Raw genomic sequence first — 24,161 nt, 5'->3', positions numbered from 1 at the left:
CAATGTGCATCAGTTAGGAGATGAATCACAAGAGACCCGCAGCATCGAGGCTCATCATTTCAAAGCAAACTGCCTCTGTAGAGGTTATCTCTGCGAGCCAGACCCCTCACACAATAACTAACTATTGATTTATACATATGACATTTTCTTCAGACCAGCACAAGCCTGACCAGGCGGAGGTCTGACTACGGAACATTACAGTAAAGCAGAATCAATCAATCGATGGATCAATGTATCTACAACATCACAAGTCAGCAAGCGTTGCGTCTTTTTGTGACTTTTCAGCTAACTGCAAGATAAGTTAGTTATTAGTTAGACAACACCAACAAGTTATAGAGGCTTTCAACAAAATATCATCAGTTTAAAAAAACGTTTTTGTATTTTGTACCAAACTGATAACAGATTGTCTATTGTGTGTTGGTTATTAAGGAAGGCCGTAGGACTTTATTGAAATGTTGACACAACTTTAATATTGTTAGCTCACATGACCATTATAACAGCACATGTATGTGTTATATGAGTACAAATCAAAGTAGTAAAAACTATTTGCATTTTCATTTTGACTTAAATATTGCTTGCAGAAACGCTAAATCAGGTTATATTGTTTGTATTGCATTTTCATTTTAAAATTTCAAATTAAAGGTGTATACACAATATTGTAAGCACATCTATTGCCTCTCAACTGCTCTCAACAGCCGAGCCGGCGACTCACAGCTAACGATGTTAACAGCGCTAACAGTGCTAACAGTGCTAACAGTGCTAATAACAGCAGTGCTTTAACCTGAGGGGGAACCGGGGGTGGAGCTACGCTTCCATGACGACGCCCTCATCAGCTGTAACCGCTGTATGAGAGGATGCAGAAAACACACACAGAGGGAGAAGGACTTCATTCTCTGTTCAGGTAATACTATACTATATATTTACATACAGTACAGTTGTTTGATGCTATATTAATGCTCTGAATCCAGTTTATTGCACCTTTAACATTTGAATATTGTCCACTGTACAGCGAGGCACCACTTTGAAATGTCCAACAGCTTTTCCATTTTCACGTTATAACACTGTTTTGTCAATAAGTGGTACAGTGTTAAGGTAAGAAAATCGAGAAGCAATTAAGTTTGACCTAAAATGAGTCTTTACCACAGGGGGAGCAACTCCTGATGATCTTTAGGCTGATGTTACGTTGACTCATATTGAGAAGGAGATGATGGTGAATGTTGATGGAGCAGATGAGCAGAGATAGTCTGGAGGGCAGGATGAGAGAGAGAGAGAGAGAGAGAGAGAGAGAGAGAGAGAGAGAGAGAAAGAGAAAAGAAGACAAAAGAAAGAGAAGGCTACTCATCATTTTGAATCAGTGGGGTCAGAAGAGGACATAAGAAGGGAGCAGAAGGGAGGAACTTCACATGTACAGTAGATGCGCTGATAAGAGCCGTGCAGAATGCACTGCTGAGAGGAAGACGAGTTTCTACAGAAAAGAAAGTCATTTCAGAGGGTTGTTTTTGTTTGATTGTCAGCTAAGACAGATGCAAAAGAAGAACGAGAGGAGAAATTATTAGTACAAAACAAATTCAAATAAGGCAGCTTTTTGTCAATTTCTGTCGGCAGCAAGGAGACTTTTTCAATTAACTTTGCAAGGTTTACAGACAGCAAAGCTGTGGGAGGAAATCATGACAGTGAAGGTGAAAAGAGGAACAGAGGACAGCTGCTGAAGTCTGGAGTGAGAGAGAATTACTGCTGACAGCAGGTTCTGCTGAGCAGCAGCATTAATGCAGAGGATAAACAATGATGGAAAATGAAATAATTCAACTTCTTGTGTAGGAATGGTGAGGTCAGCAAAGATGTAGCATGTCTGTGGTGTATGCTAATGCTTGTTGTCGAGATAATGGGATAGGTTGTGTGTGTGTGCGTGAGTGAGTGTGTCCATGGCTAATCTTGCATTGTGCTGCACCAAACTGCATAATATTTTGGGTGCTCATTTGTGGTTGCGGAGACTAACACTTTATCGAAACACATTTTATTTCCTGTTTAATACTGCCATCGACTGCCTGCTGAGTCCTCACTCACAACGACTGTGCTCGGTGGTAGAGCAGGGTCGTCCTTCAATCAGAGGGTTGGCGGTTCGATCCATGCACAGCCATGTCAATGTGTCCTTGGGCAAGAAACTTAACCCCAAATCACAGGCTGTTCCTGTGGTGTGTGAATGTTAGTTAGAGTCCTGATGGGCAGGTGGCACCTTGCATGGTAGCACCTGCCATCAGAGTATGAATGGGAGTGAATGGGTGAATGATGACATGTAGTGTTAAAGAGCTTTGAGTGATTGGAAGACTAGAAAAGAGAAATACAAGTACAGTCCATTTACTCTTACACACGCAAGTGAGACAGTGTTTTACTCAGTTTGACTGTTTTGGCTATCAGCTAACATAATTAGAAGTACACTCTGAGGCCAGAGACAGTCAACCTGACGTTTACCTGCGTATTGTATTGTATCGTATCACAGCAGTGGTCGTTGTAGACACACCTAACAGAGATCTGCAGAGTACTGAGTGCACGTTTCTATCATTCTGTTTATTTGTCATGCACATACAGTACAAGAGCCCAGCCAACATAAAGTTATAAGGCACCAAAAATACTGTTGCAGAGATGAAACATTACATAACAATACAAACAGAGAGCTTACATGTAAGATCTGCCACAATCCTACATACAGAAGAACTCATCACAAATGAAGGACATTTTAATTAAAAGTATACTCCTTGAATAATCATATAATTCAAAATAAAATGCCAAATGGACATCTTCAGTTTGACCTAAATCACATGACAAAGTATTTTCTCTGTAGGCAGACAGATACACCTGCATGCCACATTTAGAGAACATTGACTTTGGCTAAATTCTGCTTCCCATAGGCTGTAGCTGTTTTCCATTGTTGGAACCAAACATCAACACATCTTCCCTTGTACATCACGGACAATTTGCTCTGAACATCTTAAACATAACTGTAACCTCCTTTGAAAATCATCCAAATGATGATTGCCCTCGACTAATCCAACTCCATGTTCGCAAAATGTCCAAGTTAGAAGATCTTTCTTGTGAGCCACTGTTGAGACGTATTCACCAAAGCCAGACTATCTCACATTTATGTTCGCATCTCACACTGTATCACTGCAGATGGCGCAAAACTGCTGTTCCCACAAACTCTCAGAATTATGGAACTGCTTCTGCAACGAACTGTGATACAATTTACATTTTCCCCCGAACCCACTGCTCTATTTGTCCTGTATTAAATCTGTGTCTCAAGCGTAGGAAATTGAACCAGGGACTCCATGATCATAAGTCAGCTTCTCTCAAATCTGACTTCCCATTGCTCTCCAATTGAGAGAGAGGAGGGATGACAGCACTGGAGCAGAGAGGAGCAGGACAACATAGGATTGGGGAGAGAGACGGAGGCATTGTGCTGCATGAAGACAGCAGCAAGTGTTTCTGTCTTGTCTGAGGTGATCAATGTCTGTGAGGCGGCACAGAAAGGCAGAGGCGGGGATAGATGAGCTCTGGTGCCTGGACCGCTGACTGACAGCTTCGGCATCCTGCCTCTACAATGGTGTGAGTGTTAGCTGACCTGAAGGGTTGAATAAGGTTAAATTGACTGCATTGTTGGGGACAGATGGCTCTATCCTCTGATAGAAGGGGGGGGGGGGGGGGCTAGATGAGGATACTGTGAAGGGAGAGGTAATAAAAACAAATAGGGAGATGGACGTGGATTTACTCTGTCGACGGTGGATACGCTCCCTTGTTTTTGTGCAGCTGTTGGTGCAGAGGGTGACTTACTGCTGAGACCCTTCAGTATAACCACAGCAGGGGAAAAGGCTAAGGACAAGCATGCTAATGCTGAATGGAATAATAACAGGGGTGTTAAGCTCAGTGGGGGAGGCGGTGTCACTCTTTGTAAACCTTCATCAAGGCACTCTTAAAGCGAGGTAGCAGCTTACTCCCACTAGGCAACATACCAAGCCCACACAACCCACACTAGCATTAAGGAAAGCACATTAACATTACAGATGTCAATGTGCTTTGCATGAAGCACAAGAAGACATGAGAATATCTTAAATAACAACAAACACACACACAACGATAGACCTGGGGCCTGTTGTTCGAAAGTAGAATAAAGACATCCAGGATAAGTGGGAAAGCCAGGTTGGACAAAGTCTCATAAATTCATCCTGGCTTAATTGGTTGTTCGAACGGCGAGCCAGGCTGAGGAGGGGCGGCTTTGTCAAGCCAGGTCTAACTAATTCGAGTAAGTGCGCGGCCACGGCTTTCTTCAGTAGACCACAGAGATTGATCACAGATTCACTGATGAGACGACAGGTGTGGACACTTTCCTCCAATGAACAGCGGATCTGAATGCTGACGTAAGGTGACACACCTCTCATAAAATGAAGCACCGCTGCTGTCTTGAAGTTTGGAGACGGACTGATTAAATGAGTAGTGTAATTAATTGCAAGCACCTTTGCAAGTGCAGCCATTTGTAATTACTGTAATGACTGCAATAAAATCAGATTTGAGCTGGCAAACAATATGAATGGTGTTTATTTACAATGACGAACACACGAATAGGCCCCAATTATGAAAAAGAACTATCGTAATAGGCTAATTTTATTTATTTTTTTAATTTGATCATGTTTTGTTTTATTTCTTTTTTTTAAATAATAATTTAGCCTACGTGTTGTTTGTTTAAAAACAAGGCCAATGCGTAGCCTTCATCAGAACATGGAATGACTGTATAAAACACATTCATTTCTGATCAGCGCAGCCGCTGACTCCAAAGATAAGACAACAGAATCAACTAAGCTTGGCATTTAGCCTGGTCTGGAGCAGGATAGCTGCAGAGAATAAATCACCATGGTAACTTGACCAGGATAAAGTTATCCAGCTTTCGAACAACCGACTGTAGGCTAAATTCAGCCAGGATAACCAACATATCCCGGCTTAATCCCTTATCTAGGTTTCGAACAACAGGCCCCTGGCCTATGGCTTAGGTCTAAATAATAGTCAGACTTCAAATAGCTGTCTAAAAGAATTTGTTAAGCTGGGGCCGGCAACGTATAGCCCAATGTTGCCAAGTCTTTTCCAATGAGAGCAGCTCCAAAGGTTGGTAACCATAGAGAGAAAGTCTGCAGCACTGACAGCCCTAACTCCAAAGCCACTCCCCGAAAATGATCATCATGAACGTAAACAACCAACATGGCTGCCGTTAGTACTCACAGCAGCTTGTGGAAGATTCTGGTGACGGGTAGACACGTAGACAGGCAGGTAACCGTCCAATCATCACATCCGGGCTGAAAGAAGTGATTGGACGGGAGAATACAACTTCTGCAGCAACAGATACCAGATTTTTGTTTTGTGTCCGAGCATTTCATTTATTGTTCATTTAAATTCAACAAATATAACACAAATATAACACAAATATGTTCCAGAAATACATTACCCACCCTAGTTTTAAGGCTAAATTGCCATGAATTCTGGGTAAATTAAGACATTTTTTCTAACTAAAAATCAGGGCTAGCCGAGTTGCCAAATCAAACTGCTCCACTTCGTTCACTGACAATGTAAGCCTTCTAGAAGAAATGGACAGTTACAGTTTACTGGGGAAGTCCAGCAGTGTCCATTCTAACACACAGCAGGGCTCTGACTATAGCTACTGCTAACTATACAGTCCAGCTCATGAGAGTTAGCTCTCAGTAAATGCAGTTGTGGCAGCAGGTTGTTTAATGTATGGATCGTATGCATCTACATTAAGTAAACCCTCTATCTAATAATACCTACGTGTTCCTCTGTCCCATGCATCCTCAAGTTACAAAATGGTGATAGGACGCCATTTATATTGGTTTGTTACCATGGAGAGCAGAGTTAGAATTAAAAAACAGAGAATGCACTACTGTATACTACTTTACTCAACTGTTAGTCAAGTCCACATAAACATCTCCTCCTCATGTCATAGTGTACTTCATGTATCATATTAAAGATTTCTTTAGATGTTTTGAGAAATTAAACTTTCTTAACATTTGAAGTCCCCACATTGAATGAAGAGCCAGATGCACACTTGTATCTAGGCCATGCATATGTGAAGGCCTTGATGTGGAGTTTAACAGGCCATGACAGAGCGCTTTGTTGTGCGCTCTCAATTCCTCTTGTTCAGCGCGCGGACGAGGCGCTGTTCGTGGTGCTGAAACTCAACACACGTCTGCACGGATATCGTAGACTACGTGGCTCGAGACACAAGTACACTCGTTGGGCATTTCAACTCAACCGATGTGCAAGTCTGAATCCCAGCGAAGGACTATAAAGGAGGACAATGAACCAGCCATTGTGACAAACCCTTTGATTTCTGGATCTCCGAACTATCAGGACCTGCAGTCCTGAAGGGACTTCAGAGATAACGCAATACATGTGTTGCCCCCCATTATAATGACAAAGAAACCTTGTTGCGTTACATTTGTTTAAACGCGTGCTTTCTTTACCAAAAGACGCACAAAGACAATTGTCCTCCAAACGGCCGATTTACAGTCGTTTTTACACCTGGGAACAAGTGTAGTGTCAGCGGGCTGCAGCGTGCTGATTTGGTCCGGTGCAGAGACGGTTTGCAGGCACGGCGCACGCGAAGCTGGGATTCGGGAGAAGCCGTCGATTCTGTGCAACCGCGAGCTGGACACGATTCTTCCGTTCGCTCAGTGGAGGAGCCGTGACGCGTTCAGATCACCAATGCAAATGAGACTGACTTCCTCCCCTCCTCCTCTCTCTCCCTCTCTCTCTCTCTCTCTCTCTCTCTCTCTCTCTCTCTCTCTCTCTCTCTCTCTCTAACCAACACATACTGGCTTTATATCGCCGTGCCAGCCTTTCAGAGCGACCGAGAGCAGGCAGCACTGTCTGACAGAGAGAGATTATATAACACTGCTCTGGGAAATGCTGGAGAGCCGAGGGGATGTTCGCCGGACATCAATAGGGGGAAAACAGCGATCATGACGGCCGTAAACTGATAAGTGATCGCGCGATACAAGGATGCCGAGCGTCTGAAGGTAAGCCGCACGTTCACACAGTCTCTGTACTGTAGATGGTGGAGGCATACTGGGGGGGGGGGGTGGTAAGATGGAAGACCTCGGATTCTTAAATAGCCCGGTGATGCGTGTTTATTCCCGCTGTTTATTGATTCAGCTTTCAACACCTCAGCCTGTCCCTCCTCCGGGAGTGTTGGTGATGTTCACGGTCATTTCTCTTTGCGGGAAAACATAAATTGGGAGTTGAACATAACTTGGGCACTCGGAGACTCATCATGCAAACTGTTGCTTCAATCCTCTAGAGCACAACCGCACCCCTATCTTTTTTTCAGATAGATCTGAGACAAAAAGTAGAAACGGAGGGTACGACGGTGTGTGACGAGCCACCGATGCTGAATGGATGTGGTCGGCGTCTATTGAAGGGGTGTGCAGACATAGCTAATGTTCCGTGGGCACCTCTACAGGCTGCAAGCAAAAATCAGCTCACAGAGAGGCCATCGTGACAGGAAAACAAACCACTCCACTGCTCCTCTGCTGTCCGAGCATCGAGGGACGTTTTACATCCCAGTTATTCAGACATATTCAACATCTCATCACTTACTCATCTCTCCACACATTGTCTGAATCCTGCTATGATAATCCCCATTCCATAGACGTCTCGAGGCAGTTTTTGTATTTGTTATGATCACATGTCATTTGACTGGGATAATTGAGATACTGCCGGTGTGCAAATGAATCTGACAGAAAAACTTTCCCCCCTTTAAAATACAATTAAAGGGAATTACAGAAGTAGGGTTTAGAATTAGAAACAAATGGCAGAGAGGGAACAACGAAGCAGCAGACACTAATGGACGTGTTGCAAGATGCTGCAAGACAGAAACACGAGCCCATATGTCAAAACGAGCTGTGCATCGAATCCTCCAGGCATACACTTCCCTTATTGTGCTCAGAGAAAAACTCTTGCTTTAAAGCCAGCTTTTTTTTTTCTGTTTTTGTGCCTCAGCTTTTCCCCAGGGATCATCCTGGAGTCTGTGCCCCGAGCCTTGGATTTTAAGCCTCTCTCTGTTGTGACACATCCATTGTACCACTGCTGCTATTGGACGATGAAGGGCCGATGTCTTCCACATCACCAGATGCTGCAGGTCTTTCCGACATCATGAAGTCGTAAGTAGGTTACCCATCTTCTCCCTCCAAGTCCACGACATGGCCTTCCACTGATGACAGAGAGACGGTTAAACATGGCGGCACCTCACTACAGGCTTCACTGCCTCTTGAAGCGCACCCAGATGCTGCTGCTCTGCCTGGGCATCGCCTATCTGATGGCGGGTAGCATCCTGCTCCTGCAGCGCTCCAGCGTCAGGGTGGCCCAGCCCAACCTCGCCGGCCTGCCGCCACTACTGGCCCTCGCCGCACCCCCCACCGTCCTCAGGGCCTGGGCGGGCCTGGGCGTGAGGGCGCGCTCCAGATGGGCCGCCGCAGTTCAGCCCGCTTCCGGATGGGGAGCCAAGGCGGGGCGGCACTGGCCCGCTTCCCAAAGCCTGGGGGTGCAACACTTGCACCGCCGCTGGTTTCACAGTCTGCTGCCAGAGAGCCCAGAGCAGAGAGTCCCTCTCCACAGGAGCAGCAGACATAAAGGTAAATAACCATGCACATTCAATACGTACAGCTGAACGCTAGTGTGGGTAAGGTATTCTAGAAACATGGTTTGTGATATTTGTTGAAATTCTCTTTACATATGTATGCACTCTTGCTTTCATTGGAAAAGGATCTGCATCACTGGGATCATTTTTGAATTCTAGCGACCCAATAGCGTTTAGGTTCTGTCTGAAGAGTTGGACTTGTCTCCACATTGAGCTGACACTGTCCCGTCTTCAGTCCAGTTCTTCTCTGGAGTAATACTGAGTTGTAACTTAATCATCTTTCCTTATAGCTAACTGGCCAGCAGCCAAAAGCAACAAAGCAGCCAGTGGTAATGCTAACATGTGACCACTGCTTGCCCTATTTACAGTCATTAGTGTGCCAGTGAGATGTTAACAACATGTAAGAGGCAGTCGACTGTTTTAACCAGCTGACCGTGTGGATACAAAATTAATATTCTTCACCACAAACGGCACAGAAATGAACCAAGACTGTAAAGTTCTGCTACTTGTTGTCTGCTTTTCCAAACCTCAGGGACTCTCCGTACGGCCGCTAAAAGACACTTGACCCGACGGACTTGTGGTTGCGTAACCTCGTCACAGCATCTGGTGTGGTTTTTGCCGATCGTTAACTGACCTTGTATAGCCAACTATAGCACATCTATTGCTATTAAACACAAGCAGGGTCAGAGAGAAAAAGCACTCAGCTTCGACAAGATCGCACTGATCTGAAATAGAGCAGAGGAAAAGGGAGGATGAGCGAGATTGAAATATCCTGGGCGAAGACGTGTTGACGGAGTCGGTGGTTTTCCTGGTGAATAATATATGAAGGAGCGAATACACAAGTTTATATTCTGTTTTGTGATTTACCATTTTAGCTCAGGTGGCCTGGAGCCGAGGCAATGCGCTCTCTGCACAGAGTTCTCCGCGGCGCACTCACAACAGGCTTCATTGACATTTCACGAAGAGATAATCATGACCTTAGAACATTTAGACAGCCATCATTATACATTTATATGACATTTTACTTGTGGGTGCTTCAGATCTTGTAGATGAGGGAAAGTGCTCACGGATCCAGAGAAGGAAAAGACAGGCAGGCATCAAAGTAGTTTCTTGGAAATAAATGAGTAATTACGAAGATAAAAATGATATAATTCCTCACTTGCCTTCACTGTTGCTTGACTGCTGGAGATTCACTCTGTTGTTTCACACTGCCCGTCAGTGTCTTTCCCATTGTGTTGAAATGATAAATACAATGGAATTACCTCCGGTGGAGCATTTGTTCGTCCAGCGCATTCTTGAAAAGCATCCTACAAAAGCTCTTAATCCTTCTTTTAAACAGACACTACACAACCACTCAGTCACTAAGAAGGGTACCACAGATGAGACGGGATGAGATCAGTTTCAGTTCATGTTAAAAACACAGAATGAAATACCCAGGTATATTGTGCCACGTGCTCCGGGAAGAGGAACCGGTGAAAGGTTTCAGAGAAGCAGAGGGCCCACTACTCGGGATACGATTCATAACTCTCTACGGTACAGTCCATCATTAAACAATACGCTTTCAGTTTCAGTCAGTGCCAAAACCACAAGTTGATTAAGTTGACAGAAAATGAACTATTCTGATAATTGATCAATATTTTGAAGCAATAGACATTTTGAGAAATACACCTATCTGCTCTTTTGCTGAGCGTTAGATGAGAAGGTTGATGCTACAAAGCTTTGGTTCCATCCAGCAGGCCTAAATATGAAGCTAAGCTTGTTAGCTTAGCTTAGCATAACGACTGGAAACAGCCAGCCTCCCTCTGTCTAAGGCGTAGAAATCCACCTAACCAGCACCTCTAAAACATGCTCATGGGCGCATGCGATGTGACACTGCTGAAGATGTGACACTCCAAGAAGTCGTCCAGCACACGACGTTCCATAAAACCACCACGTGTCCTTTTTACACTTCGCTAGCCTTGTTTCCAGTCTTAATGCTAAGCTAAGCTAAGCGTCTGCTGGCTGTAGCTTCACATTTGATTTGATTTTCATCTCGTAATCGAAATAAGTGAATGAAGACACGTATGTACAGTTTCATCATCAGTGAAAACAATGGTTTGCTGCAGTCATAGTGTCAACGTTACCCCGATGTCACGTATCAGCTGTGATGGCTCTCCAGTGGTTCAAGAGGCACTTTCCTGCTTGGTAAAATAAAGGCAGGGAACTGAAGAGAACACTTAATGGTTAAGTGTTTCTCATCACTGTGAGTCAAGTACAAATGATAAGGTGCTAAATCAGGACTATTCAGCCCCGGTATGCAGTCATTAAACAGCTCTCGTCCATGCAACACCATCTTGTTATCCGGGTCGCTCAGCTGAAGCCGAGTTCTTATCATAACCTAAAAACATAAACACATATTTCTGATGAATTCCTTTAAATTTTGTGAACAAGCGGTTTAGTGGGAATTTCATTATGTACAATTATACTTGTCAATGCTCTCTTGTGGACAAACTAAACAACGGCATCTCTTTTCCTAAACTGCTTCAAAAACATTTTTGTTATTTCTGGACTGCAATTACTCTATATTCAAATGCTGATACATACCATAGGCTGGTACCTATACATCTGTGTATGCCTATATATCTGTCAGGCCTTACTCCAGACTACAAAAGATTGAAAGATAAGAAAAATTCAGAAAAGATACAATATCATCTCATGATATGCAAGTTTAAAAGCCTACCGTTCTAGTCGGACAACTAGTTATATGGCTAGGTCTTTGGTTTGCTTTTCAATCTTTATGTTTCCACTGTTTTATTTAAAGAAATCTTTATTCCATCTCTTCTTCGCTGACTACTTTGACACACAGCACATAGCAGTAATAACAGTACACAGTCAGGTGGAAAGGTTTGCAAATGCATTTTTCATTTTCAGATATTCATAGATCCATGAGCCCTGCCTGTTCAAACGTTTTATAATAAAAGCATGAGATGGATAACACTTTGTGTCTGCTGCTGAAAACGTTCTGCGTCACAAAAGAACCTTGATATGTAAAGTATACATCAGCACTACGGCCAGAGCTGTGCAGCGGGATCAGAAGTGAGGAATGTGGCCGCGCTTGCACAGTGGGAGCCGCACTCTGCGTAGATATGCTCACCATATGCTTTATGTTGTTTGTGTTGATTCCTCTGCAAAGCTTTAGGTAGTCAGAGAGTGCAGGTGGTCGGGTTGTAGACTTCCTATTTTTGTCCCCGTCACCAAACCGTGAGATTACAACTCCTGGAAATATTACATTTATTTTAAATATTACATTTATTTTAAATATTACATACACTGTTGTACTTACATTAGGAAAGTACAACAGTGTTTCGGGGCTATTGTAGGTAAAATAAAAATATGAGCAGGGCCGAGGGAGGGTGGTTATGTTACAAGAAACAATCTTGGATATTATCTGAGATTAAATTGGTATAATTATGAATATGAAACCGTTATAGCACCTGCCATCTGAATGTTGTTGTTATAACGGCAAGGAAGGCCTCTGAGCGAAGGTCCTGAAAAGATACATACACGTCTTCTTTTATGTTCTTTCTGTGTTCTATAAACATACATTAATAGTAATATTGTAAAAGTTACAGGAAAGTAGAGAAAAACACTTCTTTGACTACACAACGCTTCAGAAACTAAAAGGATGGTTTAGGGAAAGGTTTAACGCAGCGGTATTCAGTTAAAGTTCAATGAGGTCCAGTCAGAGAGAATCTCCTTCGTTAAAGGTCCAGAACATCACAGTAATGTCTAACTTGTTCTGTGATTTAGTCCAAAATATATTGAAGTATTAACGTCTGTATGTCGTCAACAACTGACTGTCAAATCAAATAAAGAACGTTCGATTGAATAATATCTCAACAATAGTTATTCTCAGATTACAAATTGAACTGGATGAATTATGAATAATGAATACTCCAATAATAAATAAATGTTGTTAGGACTGGATTAAAAAAATAAAATACATAACAGAAACCTTTTGAAACAAAATAAAATAAACATTATTTCACTGAATTGTCCTGCAGCTTTAAATTCAGTTCATTCAAGGTGAAGGGATGTAACCCAAAACAGCCACGATATTATATTCTTGTCATCTTCTAATAATTGTCATATTCTCTGAACATATGAGACAAACTGGTTTTAATCTGTTCGTATGAAGAATAAGAGTCTGTTCATTGTTGGTTAAAGACTCTGGTCTCTCTGGTCTCTCTGGTCTCTGGTTTCTCTGGTCTCTCTGGTCTCTGGTCTCTCTGGTCTCTCTGACTATTCACTTTGACATTTTAATACTTTTATACTTATTACAGATATTTATATTATATATTATATATTTATCCTTTATATTTATTTTTTCTAATCTTTATTTTTTACTTTAACTGTTCTTATTATCTTTGTCCATTAGACTTTTATAATTAAATTGAGTCTTTATATTATTATCATCATCATTTCATTGCATATGTCCCACAAACCAAACCCCTGTATCTTCTGATGGATTTAGTCACACTGGGTATTTCAGGTTGTTCAGTATCAGGAGCCATGCAGGGGTGATACTCTGACCCCGGTCTGGGTCAGCATACCATGTGTTGAGACCCCTTTGCTGCGGTTTGTGTGGCTCTCCTCTGCAAGGATATTATAGACCCAGCAGACGGTGAACCCTCCTCAGCTCACTTTAAAAGGACACACACAGTGCACATGCTACCCGTGGAGGCGTCCTTAGTCTTCTCCGTCCAATCCTGCGGGGATGATTAACCCTCAGCCGCAGCTGCTTGAGGCATCTCCTTAATGTTGATTAAAGCAATGACCAATGGATGAGGGGCTGTTGGGGGGGGGGCTCACCTTAGGCGATGCCTCTTGAGACGCTCCCCGCCACAGACTTTGGCAGAACACCGGTCTCTTGGTGCTTTCAGGCAGCAGCTGCTGGAGTTCTCTAGTGATCGTCTCCTGAGGCGGCCGGCGACTCGGCTTCAGAGGACATCGCAGACTGATTGAATCACAAATTCGATATAGTGATGCTCGGGCTGCCGGGAGATTTCACGGTCCGTCTCTTGCGTCCATCTCGTCCGTGCACCTTGCTGCCGCTTCTCTTCAGTCCTCCCAACACTTCTTTTTAAATCCTCTTTGGCCAGTTGGCATCAGTTTATTTTTATGTGGGTAGTAAACATAAAAAAGCTGAATCCTCTGAGTCCTTGAAACCTTTAAAACATCCATGAATACAAATTCACAAAGCCTGTGACATAAACCTAAAAGCCAACATTGGGGGAATTACCTGCATGCAGTCCACTCACCAAAACCAGACTCTATTGTTCACAACATACACTTCCCGAGTGAGCAAGAACATCTAGCGTATAACCTAAAAATATAACCGTCTCAGACCCAAGGGGCGAGATGTAAATGAAGTCTGCACACAAAAGAAATGCATATGCTGCCCTCCACACAGACACTGGTATTTCTAAAGAAGACTCTCATGTGTCAGCTGAGCTGATTTTGATGTAGCAATGTGGCAAAGACAAGGATAACATCAAAGGCTGAATATGGGTGACGTTTTAAATGGAGCCTTAATCTTGTCAGCACATCATAATAAGTCTGTCATAGCCGATTATGCGTTACATCCTCCTTTTTACAGGATGGGTTCTTGTTCCAGAGTCAATAGGTTCCCTGTAACGTAGGAAGGAGAATCATCTGTGTTGGATGGTAAATTAGGGCCTCGTCATGATATGAATTATTTGAATATTATGGCTCACAATACATGCTGGCGTGTAAAATAACTGTGAGTAAGTGATGATGCACTGGCACCGTTTGAGGATGCTGCCAGTGCCAGAGTTAAGAAAGAGGAAGTCTGGTTTACGGCTAAATTACGGCTAATTGTGGATGTGCGCATTGAGCTGTAAAACGTATCACATGGAACAAAGTGCATTCAGAATTATCTCCACCCGCGACACCAAGTCAAAATGAAGGCCGTGTTGGGAGACGGGTGAAGTGCCAGCAAGGTGGCCGAAAGCAGGGGGGTAAGAAGGAAGAATGTGGTGCCATGGCACGGCACAGCCGAATTATCGGAATTCATTCAAATGGCTTCTTTTCTTTTTGGTAAACGTGCTCAGAGTCAAAGAATAAACCTGAAAACTGACTTCATATTTGGTGTAATACATGTTGTGTTAGGGCTGCAACTGATTAAATTAAAAAACTGATCAATTAAATTGCCAATTGGTTCGATTGATGGATCATTTGGTCAATAAAATGTCTCATTGCTATTTACCAGAGCCCAAGGTGACACCTTCAAACTGATTTATTATGTCCAACTAACGATGGCAAAGCTCCAACGGTGGTCAAGTAACATTCAAATGAAAAGAAGCAGCTCCTCACGCTTATGAAACAAAGAATGTTTCATATTTGGTCTTGACAAATGATCTAAAGGATTAACTGAATATCTAATACGTTCGTTTCGTTGACGAATTGTTGTTGTAATCTCAAGCACACTTTTCATATTGACACTCATCTATTGTGACTTCACAGGAATGTTTTTCACTCGATGCTTTTCTCTCACATGCAGGAACCTACATGGGCTGCTTTCTGCACAATGCCAGTGCTTGTGCGCTGGGAGGAACCATGCTTTATGACCTGCGCAAAATGACCAGCTCTCTGTGTCAAGACACCTGCTCAGAAAGGTAATGTGTTGGTGGCGGGCTGCCGTGAAGGGGCCACAGAGGGCCTGCTGTTTGAGTAAACGCTTTGGATCTCAGTCTCCTCCATGAATGCCTCCTGTGTTTGGAGCCAGCAGAGAGCCAGGTGGCTGGATGACAGTAAAAGATGAGGGGGGGGGGAGGAGTGAAGAGCAGGCCAGGACAGAAGACTTGATCTATTGCAGAAGAAAGGAGTGTGTGTGTGTGTGTGTGTGTGTGTGTGTGTGTGTGTGTGTGTGTGTGTGTGTGTGTGAGAAGCTGAATGCGCTGACGACAGCGGTTAGTGAATAAATCAGAGGTTAGATATGGTCTTTCCTGTGGCCGCACTGTGAATCTCCCTCGCTGTGAGCTGAGTTTGTGGCGTTGTAAGGAAACGTGGTGAGGCAGTCGGGTTTTTCGTGGCAAACTCAACGAATTATTCCTCTAAATGTCTTAGCAGCGAGGAAGCAGCGTAGCCCCGCTGAAACAGAACAGCAGGGGACAGATGGATGCAGTCAGATGGCCCCGCTGACCCCCCGCCCTCCTCCACAATCCCCGTCCACATGGAAAGCAGTCATGCTCGTTACCTGAGTGGGCCAATTACCACAATGAGTAAAAAGTAAAAAGTCAAGGCAATTTATGAGGAAGCTTCAAAAGGACATATATGAAAAGGTCAACTCTGTCTTTCCCAAGGAGGGAGGATAAAAAGAGAGGATGAGTCACAACAGCCTCGATATGTAAAGAACAGATCGGAGGTGACCGCAGTCCAGTTTGGGAAAGAAAGGCATCGCACAGTCGGATGATTGCAGCGAGAGAAGCACTGACGAACATCACCGGGGACGGGCCACGCTGGAGACTTAATGCTGGGAACTCTGAGTTAAATGATAAGTTGGAAATGTTAACTAATGTCCTGTGGGATGGCTTAGCCTGAGGGCAAAAGCTTGAGGTTATGCATTGCCCTTGGCTAGGGTATTAACTGTGTTTTTATCTGTGTGTGTGTGTGTGTGTGTGTGTGTGTGTGTGTGCGTGTGTGTGTGTGTGTGTGTGTGTGGATAGCGGGTACCAGTTTGCAGGTCTGGAGTTTGGAGCCGAATGCCACTGCGGGAACCGGATCAGTAGCACACGGGCTCCCGAGGAGGACTGCGGCCTGGTGTGTCGGGGTGAGAGGGGGTCTCCCTGCGGAGGCGTGGGCCGACTTTCCATTTACAAAGTGGAGGAGCAGCTGCCAGGTCACAGAAAATGTGAGTCAAGCTCCCTCAGAGAAGATGCGGTGCTGTTTGCTATTTGCTATTTATTCTCTGCATGAGCTGCTGTGATGGTGGGTGAGGAAACTTAAATTCTCAAAATGAAATAAACAGAGCTCTGTCAACACAATGCTTGCTCGCACATAAATGTATGTATGAGCAGAGATAAAAGCCGTTTCTCACACGTTGCAGGGTATATGGAAAATCTGCATGCACATTTCAACAACTGGGTCCGGTGTAAATGATCCATCTTGCCGTGGTCCATGTTACATCAAATGTAAAAACAGTTTAATACATTCTCGAAGAGAGCCAGCTGTTTCCAGTCCTTGGGCTAAGCTAACCAGCTGTTAGCAGTACAATTGCGTAGTTTTGTCAATAACAACCAATAACTATAACAATAAGAGTGCCCATGTCCACTCCACACAACAAAACCATCCAGACAGAGAATGTCTAATCTACACAATACATAAAGTAATCATACCGCAAATTTGTTGCTAATGCTAGCTGTTGTGGCTAGCCCCAAACCGTGACCAACGTATATCGTATGGGCAATCTCAAGCAATATATTAATGCTACGTCTATCCTTTCTTTGGTTATTGAAGTCGTCGCAGTGTTTGTCCTATAATGTTAGATGTTTTGGCAGCAGTTGTTGAATTAATCCTTCTAACACATACCGCCTGTGTAACCAAGACCTTACACATTCCTCTAAGCTCCACTGTTGTCTAAAAACTATTAAAAAACACTCCAGTGAGTCACACACACACATCATCCTGGTGCCAGAAACACTCACCAGAGCACCCAGCATGTTTAAACCACGACATGCCTCTATAGGGATTGTTGTTATTGTGCCACCTTGTTTCATTAGACGTTATCATTCTGTACAGCACTTTGTGCTTTATTTGGTAATGATCTAGTTTTTCCTTTCACTATGGCAACCACCATAGAGAAGAACATTTTAAATATAGAAAGCCACTGAACACACAACACATACATATTCAGCTTGATGTAAATTATGGGATGAATATGAACTGAAGTAAGTGCTGCAATAATACGGGCCTCTTCAGAAATCTCTCACATTTAGGCTACGTTGCTGGGCAGATTATTTGATGACAGCTAACTTCCTCACTGTGAGCCAAGTGTTTCCACCACGTACGTCTGATTTGACTTCTCTTGGTCGTCTCAGACTGTGATGCAGGCTGAGTAACAGATTTATCTTTCCGGCGCTGCTCTGACACTCTTTATATCTGTCTGATGTGCACCTGGAAAGCTCTCGTGTACCGGACAGCAACCATCAACCAGTCTCAGTGATGTACAGACACAGATTGTACATCGCAATACCCTTGGTCTGTCCTCGAGACACCCTGAGGTGTTGCGACACCCGCTGCACAAGAGCACTAAATGTGTATTAATCCGAGGCTGAAAATAGTCCACAACAAATGGACTACTTATCCCTATATTTGAGACCAGTTTGTGTAAAAATACAGAGCCCAGCTGCTTCAGCAAATGTACAGAGACTTTCGTAAAAATATAAAGACTTTTAGTGTTCAAAATAAATGACGTAGAGCACACACACATATAGAAAATTTCCAGCTTCACTTCATTACTTCTTCTTTTTAGTGGCAAAAATGTTCAGAATGTAAAATAGTTTGGGCAAAGTGAGAGTAATGTACAAACTAACACTTGATTGATTGAACTGTATCACAGAATGCACCTTGTTTGCAGGGAGCATGACACAGATAGCTCTTGATGCACCATGATTTAAGATCATGTCAGTACGTGACTCCACTGTTAGAACGGTGTATATACCTTAATAATCCAAAACATAATAATGTAAAATATTCAACAGTACTGATTAAACATTTCTCTAACTAGAACTGTTTTCTGTATTTTAAAAAATACAGTATGCGCCACATTATTGATGTTGGCAAGGTCAAATCTATTACATAAGGAGTTTATAGCATATCCAGTATTAATATTCATGCTTGGTGGGTTGGGTGTCTCTGGAGATTTGTGAATGTATTATACACAGAATTGTGAATGTATTATACACAGTTAAGAATACAGTTAAGTATAGGGATGTGATTACTAGGGCAGAACTACTTTGGGACGGATCATTTAAATTCAACCCTGATGTCGATATGTAACTCTATTTTTAATAATCTGACAATTCATTTCTAAGTAAACCCTCATCAGTGAATAAATAAATGAACTTCTTAGTGCTGCTTTATGCAGTTGAATCTTGTCAAATCCATTATTGTTATCCTGCCACTAGTGTGCAACTATCTTCTTGTTTGTCTGCTTCCAGTCAGAAATGTTCACTACCGCGGTTGCTTCAAGTTGACGAGGAGCACCATGGGCACCTTCCCCATCGACTCATTTCAGCCCAACCTAACCACGCAGTCCTGCGTCGAGACCTGCACAGACAAGGTTGGAATTAGGCCTCTGAAATTACCCATTGATGATCAATTTATTGCAAGTAGCTTTCTGTTTCTTCCAGGAGATGAGACTCCATAGCTCAGAGAGCTGTCTCCACTCCCAGGAGAACAGGAGCGCAGAGCTCCTTGGATTTTGCAGAATATTAAAGGTTTAATGTGCCTCTAATGAGAAGCAGATAGTCCGGATCCTGCACTGACGTCTTACTGGATGCAGCTGCACTCTGCCGAAAAACAGAATTGTCTGGTAGCAATATCGCACCGTCGGGTGGCGATTGCATTGTGATTAATTCTCACAGTGGTGCGTATGCATGTACGTGATTATGCTCAACTCTTCTAAAATGTTTACTGCGGCCTGCTTTGACACTGAGCATTTTGCTCACCTGGAAAAGTGAGAAAGAATAATGAAGCGCGGAGTGACGCCGACTCTCCCGCTGCACCGAGCTGACGGGCAGAATACACGTCTTTGGAAAGAACAGTAATTGTGATGAGTCATAGGAAGACATGGAGAACATTTGTGCTTTTGGTTTGCAGGAGCTCCCGCTGGCTGTGTTCAAGAAGCCCCATTGTTTCTGTACGTGGACGTCGTCTCTTTTTGGTCTCAACCAGCAGTCTGACAACCAGCAGTGTGTGGAGGACACTGGACTGAATCACACCGGCAACTCCACAGTCACGGTGCCCACTGAGCATGCCCACTACCAGGTGTATCACACACCTGTGCTTGGTGAGATAACAATCATCTGCATGGGGAAACCACTTATAGAAGTCACAGTCACAGTGACCAACCGCTTATATGGATTCAAAATCTTGGGACAGAAGCATTTCTGTACAGCCGTTTAGCTAAATACGAGATTGGAGCATTTGTTCTGCCTCTTAACGTCGCTGAGCAGACGGCTCGCAGCTAACAATGCAAACTACAGCAGACATGATGACTGAGCTAACAGGGTTTTCCTGAGGGGTAACCAGAGGGTGGGTGCTACACTTCTACGACCGCGTTATCAGCTGTAAATGCCGTATGAGAGCAGTGCAGAATAGCGGCCGACGGCTAACCTGTGGGCACGCTCACATGCACTAATAGCACGATGTGGATGTGTGAACAAAACAAGGAGAAGGAGAGAGACTTCATTCACTGCTCAGGTAGACATTACTCCACTATATCTTTACACAGATAACCGTTGTTTGATGCTATATTAATGCTCTAAATCCGGTAGTCCGCTTAAAGTGTTCATGTTGGGTCTAACAAATTAAAAAACATTTTAAAACTACAGTAACTAAAAACGTAGCGTCCTTGTGAGCTCATGACACAAAGGAGCCATCGAGATGCAGCAGGTGAACTGTGTTACATCGTGGAGTCTACTCCGACAAGGAGAAACAGTCATGGCTGCTAGTGAGGGAGAGAAAACAATTTAAACAGCTGTAGCTACTGTGTTTTGACATGAGAAATAAAATTCAGTTAACAGTGAATTTGTCTGTTACAATACTTTATATTCATGTAATGCATATAAAAATGTCAATTAGATGGTAATATGCTTGACAAATAAAGACACTTGAAGAGCTTTCCACTGAATTGTGTTGTGTAACTAAAGGCGATAACGACCTCTCCTTCTAGACTCCATGTGCAAAGAGAGGATGTTTCTGCCGCAGAGATCCAGCTCCCTGGTGGCCCTTTCTAGTTTTCCTGGTGCGGGCAACACCTGGGTGCGTCACCTGATCGAGCTCGTGACTGGCTACTACACTGGCAGCTTCTATTTCGACGGCACGCTCTACAACAGAGGTGGGGGAGGACAGACGAGAGTTTGAGTGAGCGCTCGGGGACATACTGCCCTCGCGGCTGACCGTTATCCGTTCTTTTATTCATTTGCACCAGGTTTTAAAGGGGAGAAGGACTACTGGAAGAGCGGCCGCAGCATTTGCGTGAAGACCCACGAGAGCGGTCAGAAGGAGATCGAGATGTTCGACTCTGCCATCCTGCTGATTCGAAACCCGTACCGCTCCCTCGTGGCTGAGTTCAACCGCAAGTGTGCTGGACATTTAGGGCACGCCACGGATGCTCAGTGGAAAAGCAACGGTAACACTGTCCAGCTCTTTACTTTCACGTGCACAGCGATCACACTGATCCTTAGTCCTCAGGCTAAAAAAGAAAGAGCATGCATGTAAACTAATAATAACTAATTAAGACATAAAAACATAAAATAGTGCAACAGTTGAGTCAAGTGGAGATGAGGCTTAATGTCCCCAACTGTGCTGTCTTTCACCTGCAGAATGGCCAGAATTTGTCTCCAGCTACGCCCCCTGGTGGGCCTCCCACGCTCTCAGCTGGCTGAAGTTCGGACGGCGCCTGCTGGTGGTGCATTACGAGGATCTGCAGTCGGCCCTTCTCCCTCAGCTCCGCGTCATCACAGCCTTCCTGAACGCCACCGTGACGGAGGAGAGGCTGCTTTGTGCCCAGAGCAACCAGGACGGCCATTTCAAACGCTCGGGGGCCTCGGGGCCCTCCTTTGACCCGTTCACTCCCGACATGAGACGGATGATCGACCCCTTTGTTCGTTCTGTCGACCAGGCGCTGCAGAGGAGGAACTTTAGCGGACTTCCGGATGAGTACCTTCCCAGATGATGATCTGACAAAGTCATGCTCTCAGTCCTTTAAACGACCGGTCCAGCTGAGGTTTAGCGAGAGAAAAGTTCTTACTTGGGTGCTCCGTGGGGAACGGACACGCGCTGGCTGATAAGTGGACCACCTGACTCTTTGCCAAGCCGGACGCAGTGTGAATGGCTGTAGAGTCATGGAAGCACACCGGAGGTCACTGGAGGAAACATGACAATCCATCGTGAAATCCAACGGTGAACAGAGCTGAAAGCCTCGGGGCCGGGACCGCCTCTGTGAGAGCTGCACACGCGACGAATACTCAGAAAGGATTTGCCATGATTTGTAGGCCTCTGGTGGGGATTATCTGGCGAAGTGCCCGACTGCACAAACACGAGTGGGTAAATCCTGGACAGACTCATTTGGTTTGAAGAGGGCTTTCTGTGGCTCTTTATATTTTCACTTTAGTACATATATTGTGTTTTTAACATAACAAAGACTTACTAACACAGATGAGCATTAGAATGACCCAGATCACACTGAGTTTCTCTCTGGCTGCTACAGGTTTGGCCCAACGAGTACATGGACTCAGACACATGTTGATCACAATGGAACTGCTTTGGACTGTAAACCTTTATTTCATTAAAACGCATTCCGTTTGAACCAACTGAAGTCGTTTTCTCTTGAATGGGCTGAGGACTATCTCAACAGGTTGGTGAGGTCACCAGAATGTAACGGATGGTTTTCAGAGTGGTCTTCACTCTGCTCTCACTATGCTAAGATACTGCAGCTGTGCAGACCCACAGCTGTGATTATTTCTGAATGAAGACAGGAAGAATAGTGCCCCCTAATGGCTGCAGTAAAACAAGCATTAACATTTCAGAGTAAGGCGTGCACACCGTGATCTGCTTTCACTGCTTGAGCTTCACAAGAAGAACAAGTGACGTATTGAATGTGGTCACCAGGCTTCTAGTATTGGTGTCTGAATTGCTAGATTACAAACAGAGGTATACACAGATGTGTCAGTGTATGACGAGAGACACGATGTTAACAACACGCGCAGTAGTCTGCAGCAAAACATTGAATGTTCTAGCAAAATCCAATCCCTGAGCAGCCTCAATCCCTGGATTTATGAGCTGGTTCACAACCCTGCTGTGAACCAGATCCCTGTGACACACATCTACACAACTGCAGCACTGTGCAGAAGCATCAGCATATGTGTGCTGGTCTCGACCAGACCTCTTCCTTCTCTGCCTGTCAGAAACATCTGAAACAGAGTACGGTAGACTCTTATCGCTCGACTGCAAAGAGAATTCAATTTGGTTTAATGTGGAAATTCACAGTTCAGCTGAAATCCTCACAACAAATACATATAGTTCTGTATCTGTTGACAGGATCTCAAACCAAACCACATAAACAGAGATTTTAGTCAGCTCATCCCTCCTCCTGCAACGGTAACACAGGACTGTGAGTCCTGGAGGGGCTTGAAGGTGAGACGCCTCAGGCAAAGACATGCATGCATGTTCATGTTGGTCTTCTTCTTTCAGATGAGTGAAAACATTCAAGATACACATGTAGGTGTTTATTTTATCACTTTATCTATTTGTGTCTGGATTCCTCCTAAAATCACTACGTTACCTTTAGATTACGCCTCATTTACATATTAAACATAAATAACTGTCTGAATGTGAGTAATCAAAATGTCATGGTGATATCTATTAGTTAACATGTCTCCTTTTCAGAGTGAATATTGGACTTATATTATGCTAATGATATTATGATAAAGTTCTCCACATCTGCTGTGTAAATAGGAACCTTTTTGCTAACGTGTTCTTCATCTGAACTGTATGTGGTGTCAGTGTTGTTTTAAAGAAGAATCATTGAAAACAGATTGCAGTATTTGGGCTGCTGTAGATCAGAAGGATCCTATTTGTCTTTGGATATGTCTCTGGAGCTTCCCAGACAAACAGCAGCAATCTTTTAGGTAAAAATGAATTGAATGTCTTTCGAAAAGAAACAAGCGCAGCATGTAAATCTGCTATAGGTTGCTTTAAGTGAAAGTAGTTCACGAGGGCTGGCTGACAGGCTCGTCATGTTGATCGTCTCTAACAGTTGTGTTATTCCCAGAGGCTCGGATAAGTTTGAGACTAAGCTTCATCTGTGAAGCAGTGCCATAAGGCCTCACAGTCAGGTGTCTGTCACAGACACTGAATGGACCGACAGCTAGTCTGGCGTATATTAAGACACCCGACACCATCTGTTTCACAAATGTGTGGTGTCTCTACTGCCTTTTTTCTCTGTTGATTTGCAAACACAAAATAATCAAACATTAAGAGAGAGAAGGGACTTTCACTACAAGGATTCAGTAGAGACCAGAGGAAGAGAAGAGGAGGATGCAGCTGGATGATGTCGGAGCCTCCTCACCTCCTGTCACGGGGACATGAGCCGGTCCTGACAGCTCAAGAGGAATCTCAATGCACACACAACGTCCATATGAGTGAGGCATAGAAATAGACATAATGAACATAGAATGACATA

The 24,161-nt window shown here is 43.9% G+C and overlaps 1 protein-coding gene across 1 annotated transcript; it reads left to right on the top strand.

Annotated features, from left to right (window-relative positions):
* The first annotated feature begins 6,883 nt into the window (after positions 1-6,883).
* Positions 6,884-22,286, top strand: wscd1b (WSC domain containing 1b). Its single transcript, XM_068721354.1, has 9 exons — positions 6,884-7,073; positions 8,056-8,687; positions 15,255-15,369; positions 16,420-16,604; positions 18,913-19,034; positions 19,574-19,763; positions 20,649-20,813; positions 20,907-21,107; positions 21,301-22,286. The coding sequence occupies exons 2-9, from the start codon at positions 8,270-8,272 to the stop codon at positions 21,651-21,653; spliced, it is 1,749 nt and encodes a 582-aa protein (XP_068577455.1). The 5' UTR covers positions 6,884-7,073; positions 8,056-8,269; the 3' UTR covers positions 21,654-22,286.
* The last annotated feature ends 1,875 nt before the right edge of the window (positions 22,287-24,161 follow it).

The sequence above is a fragment of the Cebidichthys violaceus genome, unplaced genomic scaffold (genome assembly GCF_023349555.1).
Source record: "Cebidichthys violaceus isolate CVI_PGR_0920_01 unplaced genomic scaffold, fCebVio1.0.p SCAF_27, whole genome shotgun sequence".
Lineage (NCBI taxonomy): Eukaryota > Metazoa > Chordata > Actinopteri > Perciformes > Stichaeidae > Cebidichthys > Cebidichthys violaceus.
Note: the sequence above shows the minus strand (reverse complement) of the source record. Positions and strands in the feature narration are given on the sequence as shown.

Excerpts from the sequence above, each read along its gene's own strand:
- wscd1b (XM_068721354.1), top strand. The coding sequence starts at position 8,270 with ATGACAGAGAGACGGTTAAACATGGCGGCACCTCACTACAGGCTTCAC. Across the intron at positions 8,688-15,254 it reads CAGGAGCAGCAGACATAAAG|GAACCTACATGGGCTGCTTT; the intron begins GTAAATAACCAT and ends TCTCACATGCAG. Across the intron at positions 19,035-19,573 it reads TCGAGACCTGCACAGACAAG|GAGCTCCCGCTGGCTGTGTT; the intron begins GTTGGAATTAGG and ends TTTGGTTTGCAG.